Raw genomic sequence first — 15,059 nt, 5'->3', positions numbered from 1 at the left:
TGAATGGTTCACGTGGCTGTGGTGGTGGGGGAAGTATAATGGTTCTAAAACATATTCAGCAACACAGATTCAGTGAGCAAGAGGTAGTTGGAATGCTGAAAAGGATCTAGATAATGTAGTGGACAGTAAACTAGATAGGGGCTTGCAACATGATACTATGCCAAAAAGAGCCAATGCGATACAGAGAATCAACTATGAAAATTTTGTTGTGCGTATAAATTATATAAAATCTTAGTTCTGAGGTCAATAATTACTTGAAGGCTCTCATCTTCAAAAGCTGATTCATGTGAATGAGTTCATTAGCTAAATACAGTTCTTAGTGACAGAAATGTGAACACGTCTGGCATCTTTGTTAGCAAGAGAAGTCAAGGATTGAGTGGGTAAGGAAACTGCACTAATCTCTAATCCTTAGAAGAGGCCCATCATAGAGCAGAATTGAGGCATGTTGGTAGAGTAGTATAGGGAAGTTTGCTCTCCCACTGTCCATGCTGTACATCATGGGATAAATAGAGGACCTCAGCTTCCATGATTATTGATTTAGTACCTTTCTTGAGTACTAAAGTCACTCCAACTCTGAAAAATAAAAGGGGGAAAATGTGATCCTGAAAGTCTTTCTCTCAGCCTTCAGGAATTCCTGTAAACCTCATGAAACTTGATGTGCATTTAATGTATAGATTAAAGTATATGTAAGTTTAAAATACTGCTCCAAAATGAGAATAGGTCACCCGTAATGGCTCTCCATATCTTCAGTAATGAAGCATAAATAATAAAATGATTCCTTATTTAAATAGTTTATTTAAGCTGCTATTTGCTTTAAATAACTTCTCAGAAAAAGCATAAGTAACCAGATCCAGACTCACATAGTGCCTTTTCTTAGTGATGAAGTTCAAGCACAAGAGAAGTCCTTAAATTGAGAGAGAATCTCCCAGTATCTTCCAAATTTGTATGTTTCCCAACTTGACATGAATAATATCTTACATTTACCAACCTGTAATTGAGTCGTAACCTGGTTCTCCTTTAAGTTGCTTTATAGATGCTTTGTAACTGAGTTCCTAAGGGCTGGTCCACACTAACCCCCCAGTTCGAACTAAGATACGCAACTTCAGCTATGTGAATAACGTAGCTGAAGTCGAAGTATCTTAGTTCGAACTACAAGGTACTTACCGCGGGTCCACACGCGGCAGGCAGGCTCCCCCGTCGACTCCGCGTACTTCTCTCGCAGAGCAGGAGTACCGATGTCGACGGCGAGCACTTCTGGGATCGATTTATCGCGTCTAGACAAGACGTGATAAATCGATCCCAGAAGATCGATTGCTTACCACCGAACCCGGAGGTAAATATAGACGTACCCTAAGACTTATGTGAAATTATTCCATTAATGTTTATCTTGCACTCATCTTTCTTTGTGTTCACCAGCCAGAAATTCTCCAGATTCACCTTTTAAAACTGAAAACAATATAACCAATGTCTTCCACAGAAAAACTTCTAGTATCCAGATTACACTCTAAAATCACAACAGTTACATGTCTTTACACTTTTCTTTGTGAATATTGACATACCTGCAGCCCAAATGGCTTCTGCTGGAAGCTATAGCCCTTAGTTTGAAATAAGTAGTCCTTCTACATCCATTTCTTCAGTTGAAGTTTTTAAAGGGTGATATCTTAGTTGAGAGAAGCTCCAGGGGGGAAAAAATCCTTTTTTTCCTTTCCACATTTTTTTCTAAGGGCAGGCTCTGCTTCATCCTGTTTGGAACAAAAAATTGCCTCCTTTGGTGTGTCTGTGTTGGCATAATTAATACATGCTTCAGCAGTGGTGTAGGGTTTTATGAGAGAGGTAAAAACACCAGCACCCCATCTACTCTTAATATTTATGCTGTTACCACCTGTGCAGCTGCACCATTCCTGACAGTTGATGTAATATAGGTACTAACTTTGGTAGTGGAAAAAGCACTTGAGTGCACATGAGGAAACCCCCTGATCAGTGGCATCATATGTCTAAACAAACAACTTTATCCTGCTTGTCTCCACTGAACTGAGCATGGTTCTTAAAGAATACTTGTAGCAGCTGGGAAAAATAGAACTTCCATTTGAACTCCAAAAATATTTGCTGTCTGTGAATGTGGGCTCTCAGAGGGTACGTCTACACTTACCGGAGGGTCCGGCGGCAGGCAATCAATGTTCTGGGATCGATTTATCGCGTCTGGTTTAGACGCGATAAATCGATCCCGGAAGTGCTCGCCGTCGACGCCGGTACTCCAGCTCGGCGAGAGGAGTACGCGGCATCGACGGGGGAGCCTGCCTGCCGCGTCTGGACCCGCGGTAAGTTCGGACTAAGGTACTTCGAATTAATTTGCGTACCTTAGTCCGAAGTGGGGGCTTAGTGGGGACCAGGCCAGAGAAACTAAACTCCCTCTTGTCCTTGCCTCATCTGCATTTCGATGGCTTTCAAGGTTACAAAAGCTAAAGTGTTAATTGAATATCCAGCAAAGTTAAAGATGGCCTATTGACTGGAAAAATTACTTATATGTAACCCCAAAGAAAGCTACTGAACTTCTGAAGTATTGGACTTTTAATTACATTAATTGGGGAGATTATGCAACATGAGCATTTCTATATCAGGCAGACTGCAAATGGAATTAACATTGCACCAGAAACGTTTGTAATATCTAGTATATCAGCATTTTTTCCTATTCAAGTTTTCTTATACTTTTGAGTGTATCTTCTTGGTAAAGTCAGTAGGATCCATTTAGCCTGGATCTTTTTACCATAATAGGATCCCACATGGGTTATTACTTTGCATGGCTAGACTTAATGAAGTTACCTAATGTAAAGAGAACAGGAGTACTTGTGGCACCTTAGAGACTAACAAATTTATTAGAGCATAAGCTTTCGTGGGCTACAACCCACTTCTTCGGATGCTCCGAAGAAGTGGGTTGTAGCCCACGAAAGCTTATGCTCTAATAAATTTGTTAGTCTCTAAGGTGCCACGAGTACTCCTGTTCTTTTTGCGGATACAGACTAACACGGCTGCTACTCTGAAACCTGTCCTAATGTAAAGAATCCATCACTACCCCCTTGTGACCTGGAATGTTTATTCTAGAAGATGTGGTCTGACTACCAATTTTTTTTTCCCACCAGAGAGAGACTAACTGGATCCAGCTGACTTTTGTGTTGTTTCTGTTGTGTTTATTTTCAACAGTACTTAAGTTTGGGATAAAACTTCTTATGGTTATGTCAAATGTCAGACCCATTAGCACCAATGCATGTCATTTAAGGAAGAGCAATCAAGTGTTCTGTGTTCTTTATTTGTAAATTTTTGCATATATAAGGAAAAAGCCTAATCACATAAATCAGAAGGTGTTTGTAGTGAAGATTTGAATTTTAGATATAATCTATTGACCTCACAGGGGTGGATTGTGCAATGTTTAGTTCTGCCCTTTTACAGTTGTTGCCTTTACCTGGCTCATACAAGTAAAAAATTTTCTTTGAGGCAGCAATTCTTAAATCAGCACTTCTTAAGAAATACTGGATGAGAGCTACAGTTGTTCTCAACTCTTTTCTTAATCATGTTTTTGTAGCATATATTATGCATTTATGACAAAATGCTAAGTTTATATAAAGTGTCAGTATACTTTTCTTTTGCTTGGTGGACTTCTGTAACTTCTGAACACTTTTTTTTTTTTTTTTTTTTTTTTTTTTGTAGTCCGCATTTAATAAAAATAGACTGTTCTTTCAGCAAAGCCTTTGCATAGATTGTTCAGAAAAATAAGTAGTTCATAGTTGTGCTTTGGATGGTTTATCAAATAAGTAAACCCTAATTTTACGGTGCTGAGTGTTCCAGATTGAGGTATTTATGTCACTCAGAGATATGAAAGGGATGAGGAATGATACAAATCGGGAATAGAGCAAAATTTACTGTGTCAAACTAATTCCTGATTTCAGTTGAGTTACGTTAGGGATGAGTTTGGCCCAGTGTTTGTTTTTAAGCCTTTATTTACTGCAGAGTCTGTCTTTTTATCCTGACAGGCTCTAATCAGTAAATATTATTTAAAATAAGGAGAAAAGTCTGATTCAAGTATACTTTTATATGCCATTAGCATCAAAAGAACTAAAATGTAAGCTGGTAGTGTTTACTTGATTATATATAGATTTTTTTTTTTTTTAATGTTCATGCCAGCACACTTCAGTGCTTTAAATTTCCCATGTTTCCTCTTTATAGTGGAAAATGATTCCTTGCTCAAACAAATCAAACTGTAAGGGGAAGGGGGTGAATGGATTTTTGTTTTCTTATCCCTCTTATCTAATGTATTCAATTTTTCCTGTTTTATCTCTTGCAGCAATGGGTCAAGAAGCTGGCAAACCTGCCTGGCCCAAACCAGCCGGAGGATATCAGACCATTACAGGGAGAAGATATGGAAGAAGACATGCGTATGTCAGTTTTAGACCATCTTTGATGAATCAAGACAGAAATTCAAGCCAACAGAATGGAGAATGTGAAGGATTAGAATTAGACGATGTTCAAAAAGAGAAGTCTTTATGTGCGTGCTCTGTAATTTCAAACTGAGACACATTTTCTTTGGGAGGGAAGGGAAATGGAAATGTATAGAATGGTTAAAGTCATATGAACAAACTATAGTTCATATGTTCTGCATCAAAAACTCAATGTGAAGTTTAATGAAAAATAGTATTTATCTTGAAATGTTTAAATTTACTTCATAAAATAAAGTAGAGCAACACTGAAAGATTTAAATTTAATAAAATCTCATAAAACATATAATTGTAACCATGAATATATTATAGAAATCTTACCCCAGCACCAGATTCTTGAATAATTCCCATGTAAGAGGAAAATACATCATGTTTATTTGCTGCCACAAAGAGCTAGAAAACAAAATACTTTACATTTCATGAGCCAAATTCTTCTATCATGTAAGTCCATTGACTTAGCAGAGCTACACCAGAAATTAATTCGACTGTATATAAATATTTACAAGAAAAATGAGAGAAAAAGAAATATTGAAATAGCAAATGGACATTATTTTCCCCTTTTCATGAATATTCAGTTTTCTTTGGTTTGCTAATTTTAAACTTCATCAATAGTTCATGAGGTTAAAGTAGCATTCAGTTAGAATAATTGAATCTAGAAATTCAAAATGACCTATTAAATCATACGTATAGTACCTCTTCTTTTGAGTCGATTGTATGTTAGTAAATGTTTTTGCAGTCTAGTCTGAAATGTGCCAAGTAATATTTACCACTCTTTCATTTAAGAGAGTATTCCACAACCAGAAGATCTCACTTTTTTGGAAACTCGTCACATAATTTCATTCTATTGTTTTTGAAAGCTTCTTTTATTATGCTAAGAAATTCCTGTTCCCCTTTTGTGTTTACATCTTTCAAATGTTCAGAGTGAGTTGTATGCAAATATTTACCTTATTTGCATCTTAGTTTTCTGGTAACTCAATGCTAACCCCATGACTATTTTTGTTGCTTTTTTTTTGTCTGAACTCACTCTAGTTTGTCACTATCTTTTTAGATAATGAAGTGCCCACACTGAACATATTGTTTCAGGTGTTCAGAGGAGGTATATGGTTAAAAGGAATATTACTTCCCTGTTCCATAATGTGATCCTCTATAGATGTAGCTCAAATTTTCATTGACTTTTTGCTGCAATATTTCCTTGTAAACTCATGTCTAATAGTAATGTGCTGTGGTCTATAACCCTTAAGTCTCTTCTTGGCATTTCTACTTTCCATATTTTTCCCTGTCATTGAATATTTGTGTTTTGGATTATTTTATTCCCAGATGTATGAGCTTGCATGTTTCCAAGCTGATTCTCATTTTATACTGAGAGTACTGACCAAAACACAGGAGTTATCCACTGCTAAATTCCATGCCATCTTCAATATCTACTTAAACAACCACAAGAGATAGATAGAAGGGACTTCAGTTAAATGTTTCATCAAAGGCAGCACCTCTAACAGAGCAATATCCTTTTAGTTTTGCAATGACAGCGTGCCATGTAAGCCCAAATTCTAGTGTGGGAAACCACAACCCGCATCCTTGTGTTCCAGAAATGAAAGTGCTATCAGCTCACCCATTCTGACGTGCCGTATCTTTTTTTTCAGATAAGACTGAAGAGATAAATAAAAATGTTGGGCTACCATAATTAGAGGTGACGCTATCTGTGCCACCTATAATTCAAGGTTCTGCAGAAATCTGAGTCTGTGTGATACAAGAGTCTCAAGCAGCCATCTGGATTCTAATCATAGAAATGTAGGACTGGAAGGGAACTTGAGAAGTCATCAAGTCCAGCCACTTGTGCTGTGGCAGGACCATGTAAACCTAGACCATCCCTGACAGGTGTTCGTCCAACTTTTTTTAAAAGCTTCAAATGATGGGGACTCCATGACCTCCCCTGGAAGCCTATTGCAGAGCTTAACTACCCCTATGGTTAGAAAGTTTTCCCTAATATTTAACCTAAATCTCCCTTGCTGCAGATTAAGCCCATTACTTCCTGTCCTACCTTCAGTGGACATGGAGAACAATTAATCACCTTCCTCTTTATAACAGCCCTTAACATAGTGGAAGACTGTAACAGGTCGCCCCTCGGTCTTCTTTTCTCAAGACTAAACATGCCCACTTTTTTCAACCTTTCCTCACAGGTGAGGTTTTTCTAAACCTTTTTATCATTTTTGTTGCTGTCCTCTGGATTCTTTCCAGTTTGTCCCTGTCTTTCCTAAATTGTGGTGTCTAGAACTGGGGTCTCATCAGTGCCAAGTAGAGCAGGACAGTTACCTCCTGTGTCTTACATACCACACTCCGATTAATATACCCCAGAATCATATAAGCCTTTTTTTGCATCACATTGATAACTCATATTCAGTTTGTGGTCCATAATAGCCTTGAGATCCTTTTCAGCAGTACTACCATCTAGAGAATTATTCCCCATTTTGTATTTGTGCATTTGATTTTTTTCCTTCCTCAAGTGAAGTACTTTGCACTTGTCTTTATTGAATTTCATCTTGTTGAATTCAAACCAATTCAACTTGCCAAAGTCATTTTGAATGTTAAACCTGTTGTCCAAAGTGCTTGCAACCCCTCCCAGCTTAGTGTCATCTGCAGATTTTTTCTGCCTACTCTCTATTTCATTACCAAGTCATTAATGAAAATATTGAATAGTACTGGACCCAGGACTGACCTCTGTGGGACTCCACTAGATATGCCCTCCCAATTTAACAGCAAACCATTGATAAGTACTCTTTGAGTACAGTCTTTCAATCAGTTGTGCACCTACCTTATAGTAATTTAATCTAGACCACATTTCCCTAGTTTGCTTATGTATTTGAATAATGTATAACATTTTAAATTAGAGAGATCTTTTCTTTTTCTTCTAATTTACACCTTATCTGTTTATGCAGTATTCCCTATATTTTTTTTTAAAAGACTATACTTGGGTCCATGTATTTAACCATGCATATTTCATTCTTCTTTATTCAAAACTCTTTTCTCAGATGTATACAAGCTTTCTGTGTTTCTAACAGTAGTTTAAATTTCATAAGTGCATGCACTGAGCTGTGAATGCAGCTTGAAGTTTCCATGCAAACTTGAATATAAATGTTCCAACCCTGATTTGCATGTGCACCAGTCAGAGGTATGCAAAAATGTACACACTTTTGAAGATTTGGGTCACTGTTCACTTCAAAGATGATTGGATGCTATACTTTTTTACTTATTCAACCTTTTTCTAGCTTTTCCCCCTCCATTTTCAAAGTCTGCTATTCTTGATGTTCATTGTCATACCATCAGAGGAGTCTACCCTCAATTTTACTATTAAACCTAATTACAGTGCACTCATTGTTGCCAATTGGAGCTTTTACCTTTCCTTTCCTTGTTAATTTCTCCTTGTAAATCAAGAATGGCATTCTTACTTGAAAGTACAAAATATGCCTATATAAAAATCCCATTTATGGTACCAGTAAATGTCTTCTTCAAATCCTAGCAGAATGTGCATTTTTGCCCACTAATATATGGATAGTCTAATTATTAGCAGTATTATTATTAGCAGCAAGTTTTTCAGTTTCCTTACCTTTTGAAACATACTAAATTCCTATAATTCTCATCTCAAACTTCCATTGCCTGAAAGCAATTTAAAAGAGTTTGCCTGCAAATGTGTTTTTGTTTATAGGACTCTTAAGTATTTCTGCTCTCATGAGTAAAGCTGAAATTGTATCATTTAGGTTTGTTCATTTAGGCTTAGTTTAATAAATGGAACCAAAGATATATTAGCTGCACATAAGCACACCTGTGATAAATGTACCTGATCATTCAATTGCACTGTTGTTCCAGTCAACTGCCAGCTTTTTCATGAGCAAGCATTGTTAATGAGAAACTTCATATCCAGTTTGATCACTCCAATGTATTCTTTCTTGCAATTTTCTATGAAGGTCCCAATCCATTGGTTCAAGTTTGTTCTGCTTTATCAGATGAACCTTCATTACAGAATGGTGGATCTGAAGTTCCTGTTTGTAGAACTGTATTGAGGCAAACTGTCGAAACAAACACATCACCATTTTCTCCAGTATGCTACAATCAGGAAGGCAATCAAACCTCAAGGAGCAGTATGAATCCTGATAAAATTCCTGAGGACTGTGCAGAGTATACTTCTGGCGAGTGTAGTGATCGGAATGGTCAGAATGGAATTGCTTTTGTAAACATTGACTCCTATGAGCCAGATAGCAGTGATGGAGAGGATGATGGTGTACAAGTTGATTTTTCCTTAGCAAAAGAGGAAGCAGGCTTATTTCAGGAAACACTGGATCACATGCTTTCTGAGTTGGAGAAAGAGGTAGAGTCCTTCAGTGGCATACAGTCACGATTGTCTACTTTTAATCATAATGCTTCCAGAGAAGTTTTTGAAGAACAAGGACCAGTGCCTTCAATGAGATATTATAGCATAGACTCAGATCTTGGCCATCGAAATAATAGGACATTTAAAAAATCACCTGCTGAAGATGAAGCTATAGGAAAAAATAACTTAAGTGGTAGTGCCAGTTGTGAAACACAACAGAGAAAAATTATAGCTGATGTTGCCGTCAGGACCCCTGTAGGGATTTGTAATGAACTGAATACCAGTGATGGCAAGACTGACCAAGGAAATTCACCTGAACTGGTAGTGAGACCTAAAGTTAGAAAACAAAATGCTACATACCCGTTGGATAGAAAAAAGCTTACTAGTGATGACGAGGAGAAAAGCAGTACTAGAAGGAGGAGTGAAATTTTCGAAGCCCAGCAAGGCAGTGCAGAACATGCCTTGAGAAATAGCAAAGAAAAAATGAATTCCAGTATGTTCTTTGACCCAAGAGACTATGAAGGTACTCAAAAGAAAACGGAAAATGATCTAAAAAGTAATGTAACCAGCCAAGAAAGAACATCTGTAGTAGATGATAGTGCTTTCTGGGATGAATTTGAAGATTGCAGCAGGCATTTACCTGGTTCAAACAAAGATGAAGACAGGTAAGAATTTTAATATATACAGTATTGTAGCATCTTAAGTTTGTAAAAATAATGTACTAATCTAAATAACTTTAGCAACTATTATGAGGTAGTAGTGGTTTAAAAAAGACAAAGTATCCGGGGAATGATTATATAAAATGGCAAAACAAAAATTTTTCTCTAAAACCTTGTCATGAGTTGCCATCTTTCTCCTCCTCAAATTGCTGTGCAATATTAATATCTGCTGCTGTACCAAAAGCCAGAAATGCATCATTGCATATAGGGTTTTTTAATTTTAAAATATTAACCAGCCCGTTTTTCATTCCACTAATATGTAAGGTATTTGTGCTTCAGTCAAAATTGATCATTTAAAACCACATTGAATTATAATTTTCTGCATACAGCTATTTGTAGAGAAAGATTACTGAATACTATCTGTAATTTCCTGCTGTAGAAGAATTTCTTTTAAAAGATGTGCAGGGTAATGTAGACAGGGAGACTTAGCTGCTACAGTTGTGTATTGTACTAGGAGGTTTTAGATTTCTGAAAAACTGACATTCCTGCTATGTTTCAGTGTCTTCATTCTGTATTCAGCCCAAAGTGTACTGTAAGCTAAAGCCTTCCACACACCATGGGACTCTTAGTTGTCAGAAACATAGGTTAACATCCTGCATTCCAAAATAAAATATTTTGAAGATTGGTTTGTGGAAATGCAGTTGGGTGAAGTAAGCATTTTGTTTTTGAAAGCCTATTTAAACTAATATAAAGAGAAATTTTGGAAGTCCTCTGTAGTCGCCTATATAACAAGGGTGGCCAAACTGTGGTTTGTGAGCCACGTGCGGCTCTTTACCATTGAAGTGCAGCTCGCGGAGCCCACCACTCTCCCCATTCTCCACCTACCAGAAAGGGGGGGGGGGGGAGTTCAGGACCTCTGCCTTGCAGTGGGGTGGTGGGGTAGGGGCTTCTGCCCAGTAGGGACGGGGGTCTCCGGGCTTCTGTTCAGTAGGAGAGGGGTCTCAGGGCTTCAGCCCCACAGGGCGCACCTTCTGGGGCTTGGGGCTTTTAACAGGAGTGGGGCTGAAGCCCCAAGCCCCAGCAGGCGCCTCCCGCAGGGCTGAAGCTCCAAGCCCCGGCACGTGTGCCCCAGCTCTCTAACTTGTGAAGATTGTTGTATGTGGCTCAGAGGGTCAGTAAGTTTGGCCACTCCTGCTATATAACTTTTAGAAGACTTCTCCTTCTTCCCATAGCTTCTGACTAGTTTCACTGCCAATCAGGGTAGCCAGCTATAGACTGAAATTGACGAGTATCGTATACATTGCACTTTTCATTTTCACTCTTTAGTTTGCCTGTGTACAGCAGCAAACTAGTGGTTAGTGTAGCATGGCAAATCTCCAGCAAATCCTCCATGCATAAGCATCTTATGCTGTGAGTAAATCTTAAATGTTACAAAATGCATAAAATGTAATTTCTGTATTTGAGAATGACACGTAGTATTAGCTCTTTAATTTACTCTTGTAAGAAAGACCAACTGCTGATATAATCCTCATTGAAGTTTTAATGATCATACTGATCTGCAAGAACTATAAATAGAAGAAATATCCAAAGCTAGATAAAAACATAGGTGTAGTACCCAAATGAGGAAGAATTCTAAAATGGTTACTAAATTGTTGAGATCCTAAAATCTTTTTGCTTGGTGTCAAGTATCAGGGGGTAGCCGTGTTAGTCTGTATCTACAAAAACAACAAGGAGTCTGGTGGCACCTTAAAGACTAACAGATTTATTTGGGCATAAGCTTTCGTGGGTAAAAACCTCACTTCTTCGGATGCGTAGAGTGAAAGTTACAGATGCAGGCATTATATACTGACACATGGAGAGCAGGGAGTTACTTCGCAAGTGGAGAACCAGTGTTGACAGGGCCAATTCAATCAGGGTGGATGTAGTCCACTCCCAATAATAGATGAGGAGGTGTCAATTCCAAGAGAGGAAAAGCTGCTTCTGTAATGAGCCAGCCACTCCCAGTCCCTATTCAAGCCCAGATTAATGGTGTTAAATTTGCAAATGAATTTTAGTTCTGCTGTTCCTTTAAATATATCAGAGGGATAAATACAAGGGAGGGAGAGGAATTATTTCAGCTTAGTACTAATGTGGACACGAGAACAAATGGATATAAACTGGCCGTCGGGAAGTTTAGGCTTGAAATTAGACGACGGTTTCTAACCGTCAGAGGGGTGAAGTTCTGGAATAGCCTTCCGAGGGAAACGGTGGGGGCGAAAGACCTCTCTGGCTTTAAGATTAAGCTTGATAAGTTTATGGAGGGGATGGTTTGATGGGATAACATGATTTTAGTCGATAACTGCCATCGCTGGTAATTAGTATCAATGGTCAATATGGGTCTGGCTGGAGAATCTTGCCCGCATGCTCGGGGTTCTGCTGATCGCCATATTTGGGGTCGGGAAGGAATTTTCCTCCAGGGTAGATTGGCAGAGGCCCTGGAGGTTTTTCGCCTTCCTCCGCAGCATGGGGCAGGGGTCGCTTGCTGGAGGATTTTCTGCGACTTAAAGTCTTTAAATCATGATTTGGGGACTTCAACAGCTGAGTCAAGGGAGAGAATTATTCCAGGAGTGGGTGGGTCAGATTTTGTGGCCTGCATCATGCGGGAGGTCAGACTAGATGATCATAATGGTCCCTTCTGACTTTAAAGTCTATGAGTCTATGAGTTTCTCTTTGAAGTCGGTTTCTGAAGTTTTTTTGTTCAATGATAGTGACTTTCGATCTACAACCTATCCTGGAAAATGATCCTTCACTCTCACAGACCTTGGGAGGCAGGCCAGTCCTCGCTTACAGACAACCCCCCAACCTGAAGCAAATACCAGCAACTACACACCACACCACAGAAACACCAACCCAGGAACCAATCCCTGTAGCAAACCCTCGTTGCCTACTCTGTCCCCATATCTACTCTGGCGACACCATCAGAGGACCCAACCACATCAGCCACACCATCAAGGGCTCATTCACCTGCACATCCACTAATGTTATATATGCCATCATGTGCCAGCAATGCCCCTCTGCCATGTACATTGGCCAAACCGGACAGTCCCTCCGCAAAAGAATAAATGGACACAAATCGGACATCAGGAATGGTAACATACATAAGCCAGTAAGTGAACACTTCAATCTCCCTGGTCATTCTATTACAGATTTAAAAGTCGCTATCATTGAACAAAAAAACTTCAGAAACCGACTTCAAAGAGAAACAGCAGAACTAAAATTCATTTGCAAATTTAACACCATTAATCTGGGCTTGAATAGGGAGTGGGAGTGGCTGGCTCATTACAGAAGCAGCTTTTCCTCTCCTGGAATTGACACCTCCTCATCTATTATTGGGAGTGGACTACATCCACCCTGATTGAATTGGCCCTGTCAACACTGGTTCTCCACTTGCGAAGTAACTCCCTGCTCTCCATGTGTCAGTATATAATGCCTGCATCTGTAACTTTCACTCTACGCATCCGAAGAAGTGAGGTTTTTACCCACGAAAACTTATGCCCAAATAAATCTGTTAGTCTTTAAGGTGCCACCAGACTCCTTGTTGTTTTTGTAAAATCTTTTTAAAATAGTCCTTCAACTTGTTGCTGTATTTTTTTTTTTGTTATAAAGATATTAACTACCAAAACGACATTAATGGATCATTGCCTCGTATTAAATTTAAAGACAGAGTTAAGGTTCACAGGCCATCCATAATCATGTTTTATATAGCACTTTCTAGCCTAAAAATCCCAAGGCAATTTTTGAAAACTACTACCAAAGCTTATAAACGTAGGTGCCTAAATTAGGTCCCTAAATAAGTGGCCAAGGGGTGTGTGGGTGTTAAGAGGTTCAGAGCGCCCTAGCTACCACTGAGGACTATGACTTTTACTGGTAGGGATAGAGGAAAAAGGGGCAAGTTGTTAATTATTCACCTATGTAATTTGGTAATTTCTTTTAGACACTTCAGCCTGGTTGGTCAGGGAGTTAAAGGTCCTTTGCTGTGAAGGAATTCTTGAACTCCCTTTGGGTGGTGGTATATTTGGGACTTGTATGATATTCTCCATCAAAGTTTCACTTTCATGTCTTCCAAGATAAATATATATTTCCCTCTTTACCCATTGCCAATTTCCTTTGTCTTTTACAAGCTGTTGTAGCTAGTAACAGTTCTCTATGATAACAGTTGTGCCTTAAATAATAGTGAACAAGGGTTCAAGAGCGACAAGCTCTAGGTGACTGACGACCAAGGACATCTGTGGCAACATTCATGCTCCCACAACCATTTTCTGGCTGCCTTTTGGGCAGAGAAAATATTTATTTATTTATTTATTTTTAGGGCCCAGTTGTACTACTCATATGTTGATGAGCACTTATTCACACAAGGAGTCCCACTGAAATCAGTAGGACGCTAAGTGAGCCCTTAGTCAATGTGAGTAAGGGTTGCACAGCTGAACCCTTAGTGAGGGCTGCAAGTTGAAGCCATTATTCAGCATCTATTAATTAATTCTCTAAGCATCTATGGTCAGTGCAGCATTGTTCCCTTGGGAGTCTATTATTTATTATTGTTGTTGTTGATTGACCATTGAGGCACCCCAGTCATGGATCAGGACACTGTTATGCTAGCCACTGTAAAAAGACAGTCCCTGCCCCAAAGAGCTTAAAATCTAAGTAGGCTTAGTATCCTGCAAGCTATCTTTCATGTGTTCTGTTGTTCTTTAAAAATATTGTTTTTTACTTAGTTCTTTTGCAGTAACTTCATCTTCTCCCTGCTTATCTACTACTGCTTGATGCACCCTGGTAGTTGACTAGGTTTGACTGATTTTACTTTATTGAGAAAAGGACAGCTTTGTCATATGTATCAGCTAGCCTCATATTATATATCTGCCAATGTGGAGCTTCTCTCCTTTAGTTTTGCTTGTGGTTTTGCTCTTTTGGATGATGATGATCCCTCACTCTAATCTTTGGGAGGCGATGGCATCAGTCAGCATCTCTGTATATAGCTCCTGGTTGCCACAAAAGATAAATCATTCTATTTCTAAAATAGCTGTGTTATCACCATGTTGCTTCCACTAGAGATTTCTTAACCAGATATGAAGTACTAACTGACAAAGTGGGAAAGGGAGAGAACATAAAAAAATGATCAGCCAAACAGTTATTTTCCTCCTTATATTGAAGAATGACATCCTAAAGCCTATACATTTTTAAAAAAAAGACATTCATTGCTTTTAATAGCTGAGTATTTCATAAACACTACGGTATACTTCTGATTATCCAAATAGCATGGATAACATGGATTTTCTTTGGATAATCAGGAGTTCTGATAATCGGGAGTTCTGATAATCAAGAGGGCAGGAGCCATTCAGCAGCAGGGTGGACTTCCCCCACAGCTGGGGACTTGTCGTCATCATCATCCTCGCCGGGGGTCTCTGCTCTGCACCATTTGCTCATTCCCATGACAGTGGGCTGCAGAAGGCTCCTTGCACTGCCATAAGACAGGTGACACCCTATCTCTGTAGGTGCAAGGGTGTGGTGGGGAGG

At 38.9% G+C, this 15,059-nt stretch overlaps 1 protein-coding gene across 4 annotated transcripts in view; it reads left to right on the top strand.

The window, feature by feature from the left end:
- Positions 1 to 15,059, top strand: part of PJA2 (praja ring finger ubiquitin ligase 2) — an 87,132-nt gene that overhangs the window by 32,303 nt on the left and 39,770 nt on the right. For all 4 annotated transcript variants that reach the window (XM_065406182.1, XM_065406181.1, XM_065406184.1 and 1 more), the window contains 2 exons: positions 4,337 to 4,537; positions 8,447 to 9,515. In XM_065406182.1, coding sequence (XP_065262254.1) covers positions 4,339 to 4,537; positions 8,447 to 9,515 — 1,268 coding nt within the window. In that variant the 5' untranslated portion in view covers positions 4,337 to 4,338. The remainder of the gene's footprint in view (positions 1 to 4,336; positions 4,538 to 8,446; positions 9,516 to 15,059) is intronic.

The sequence above is a fragment of the Emys orbicularis genome, chromosome 6, assembly GCF_028017835.1.
Source record: "Emys orbicularis isolate rEmyOrb1 chromosome 6, rEmyOrb1.hap1, whole genome shotgun sequence".
Lineage (NCBI taxonomy): Eukaryota > Metazoa > Chordata > Testudines > Emydidae > Emys > Emys orbicularis.
This window is presented reverse-complemented; position numbering and strand designations above follow the sequence as displayed.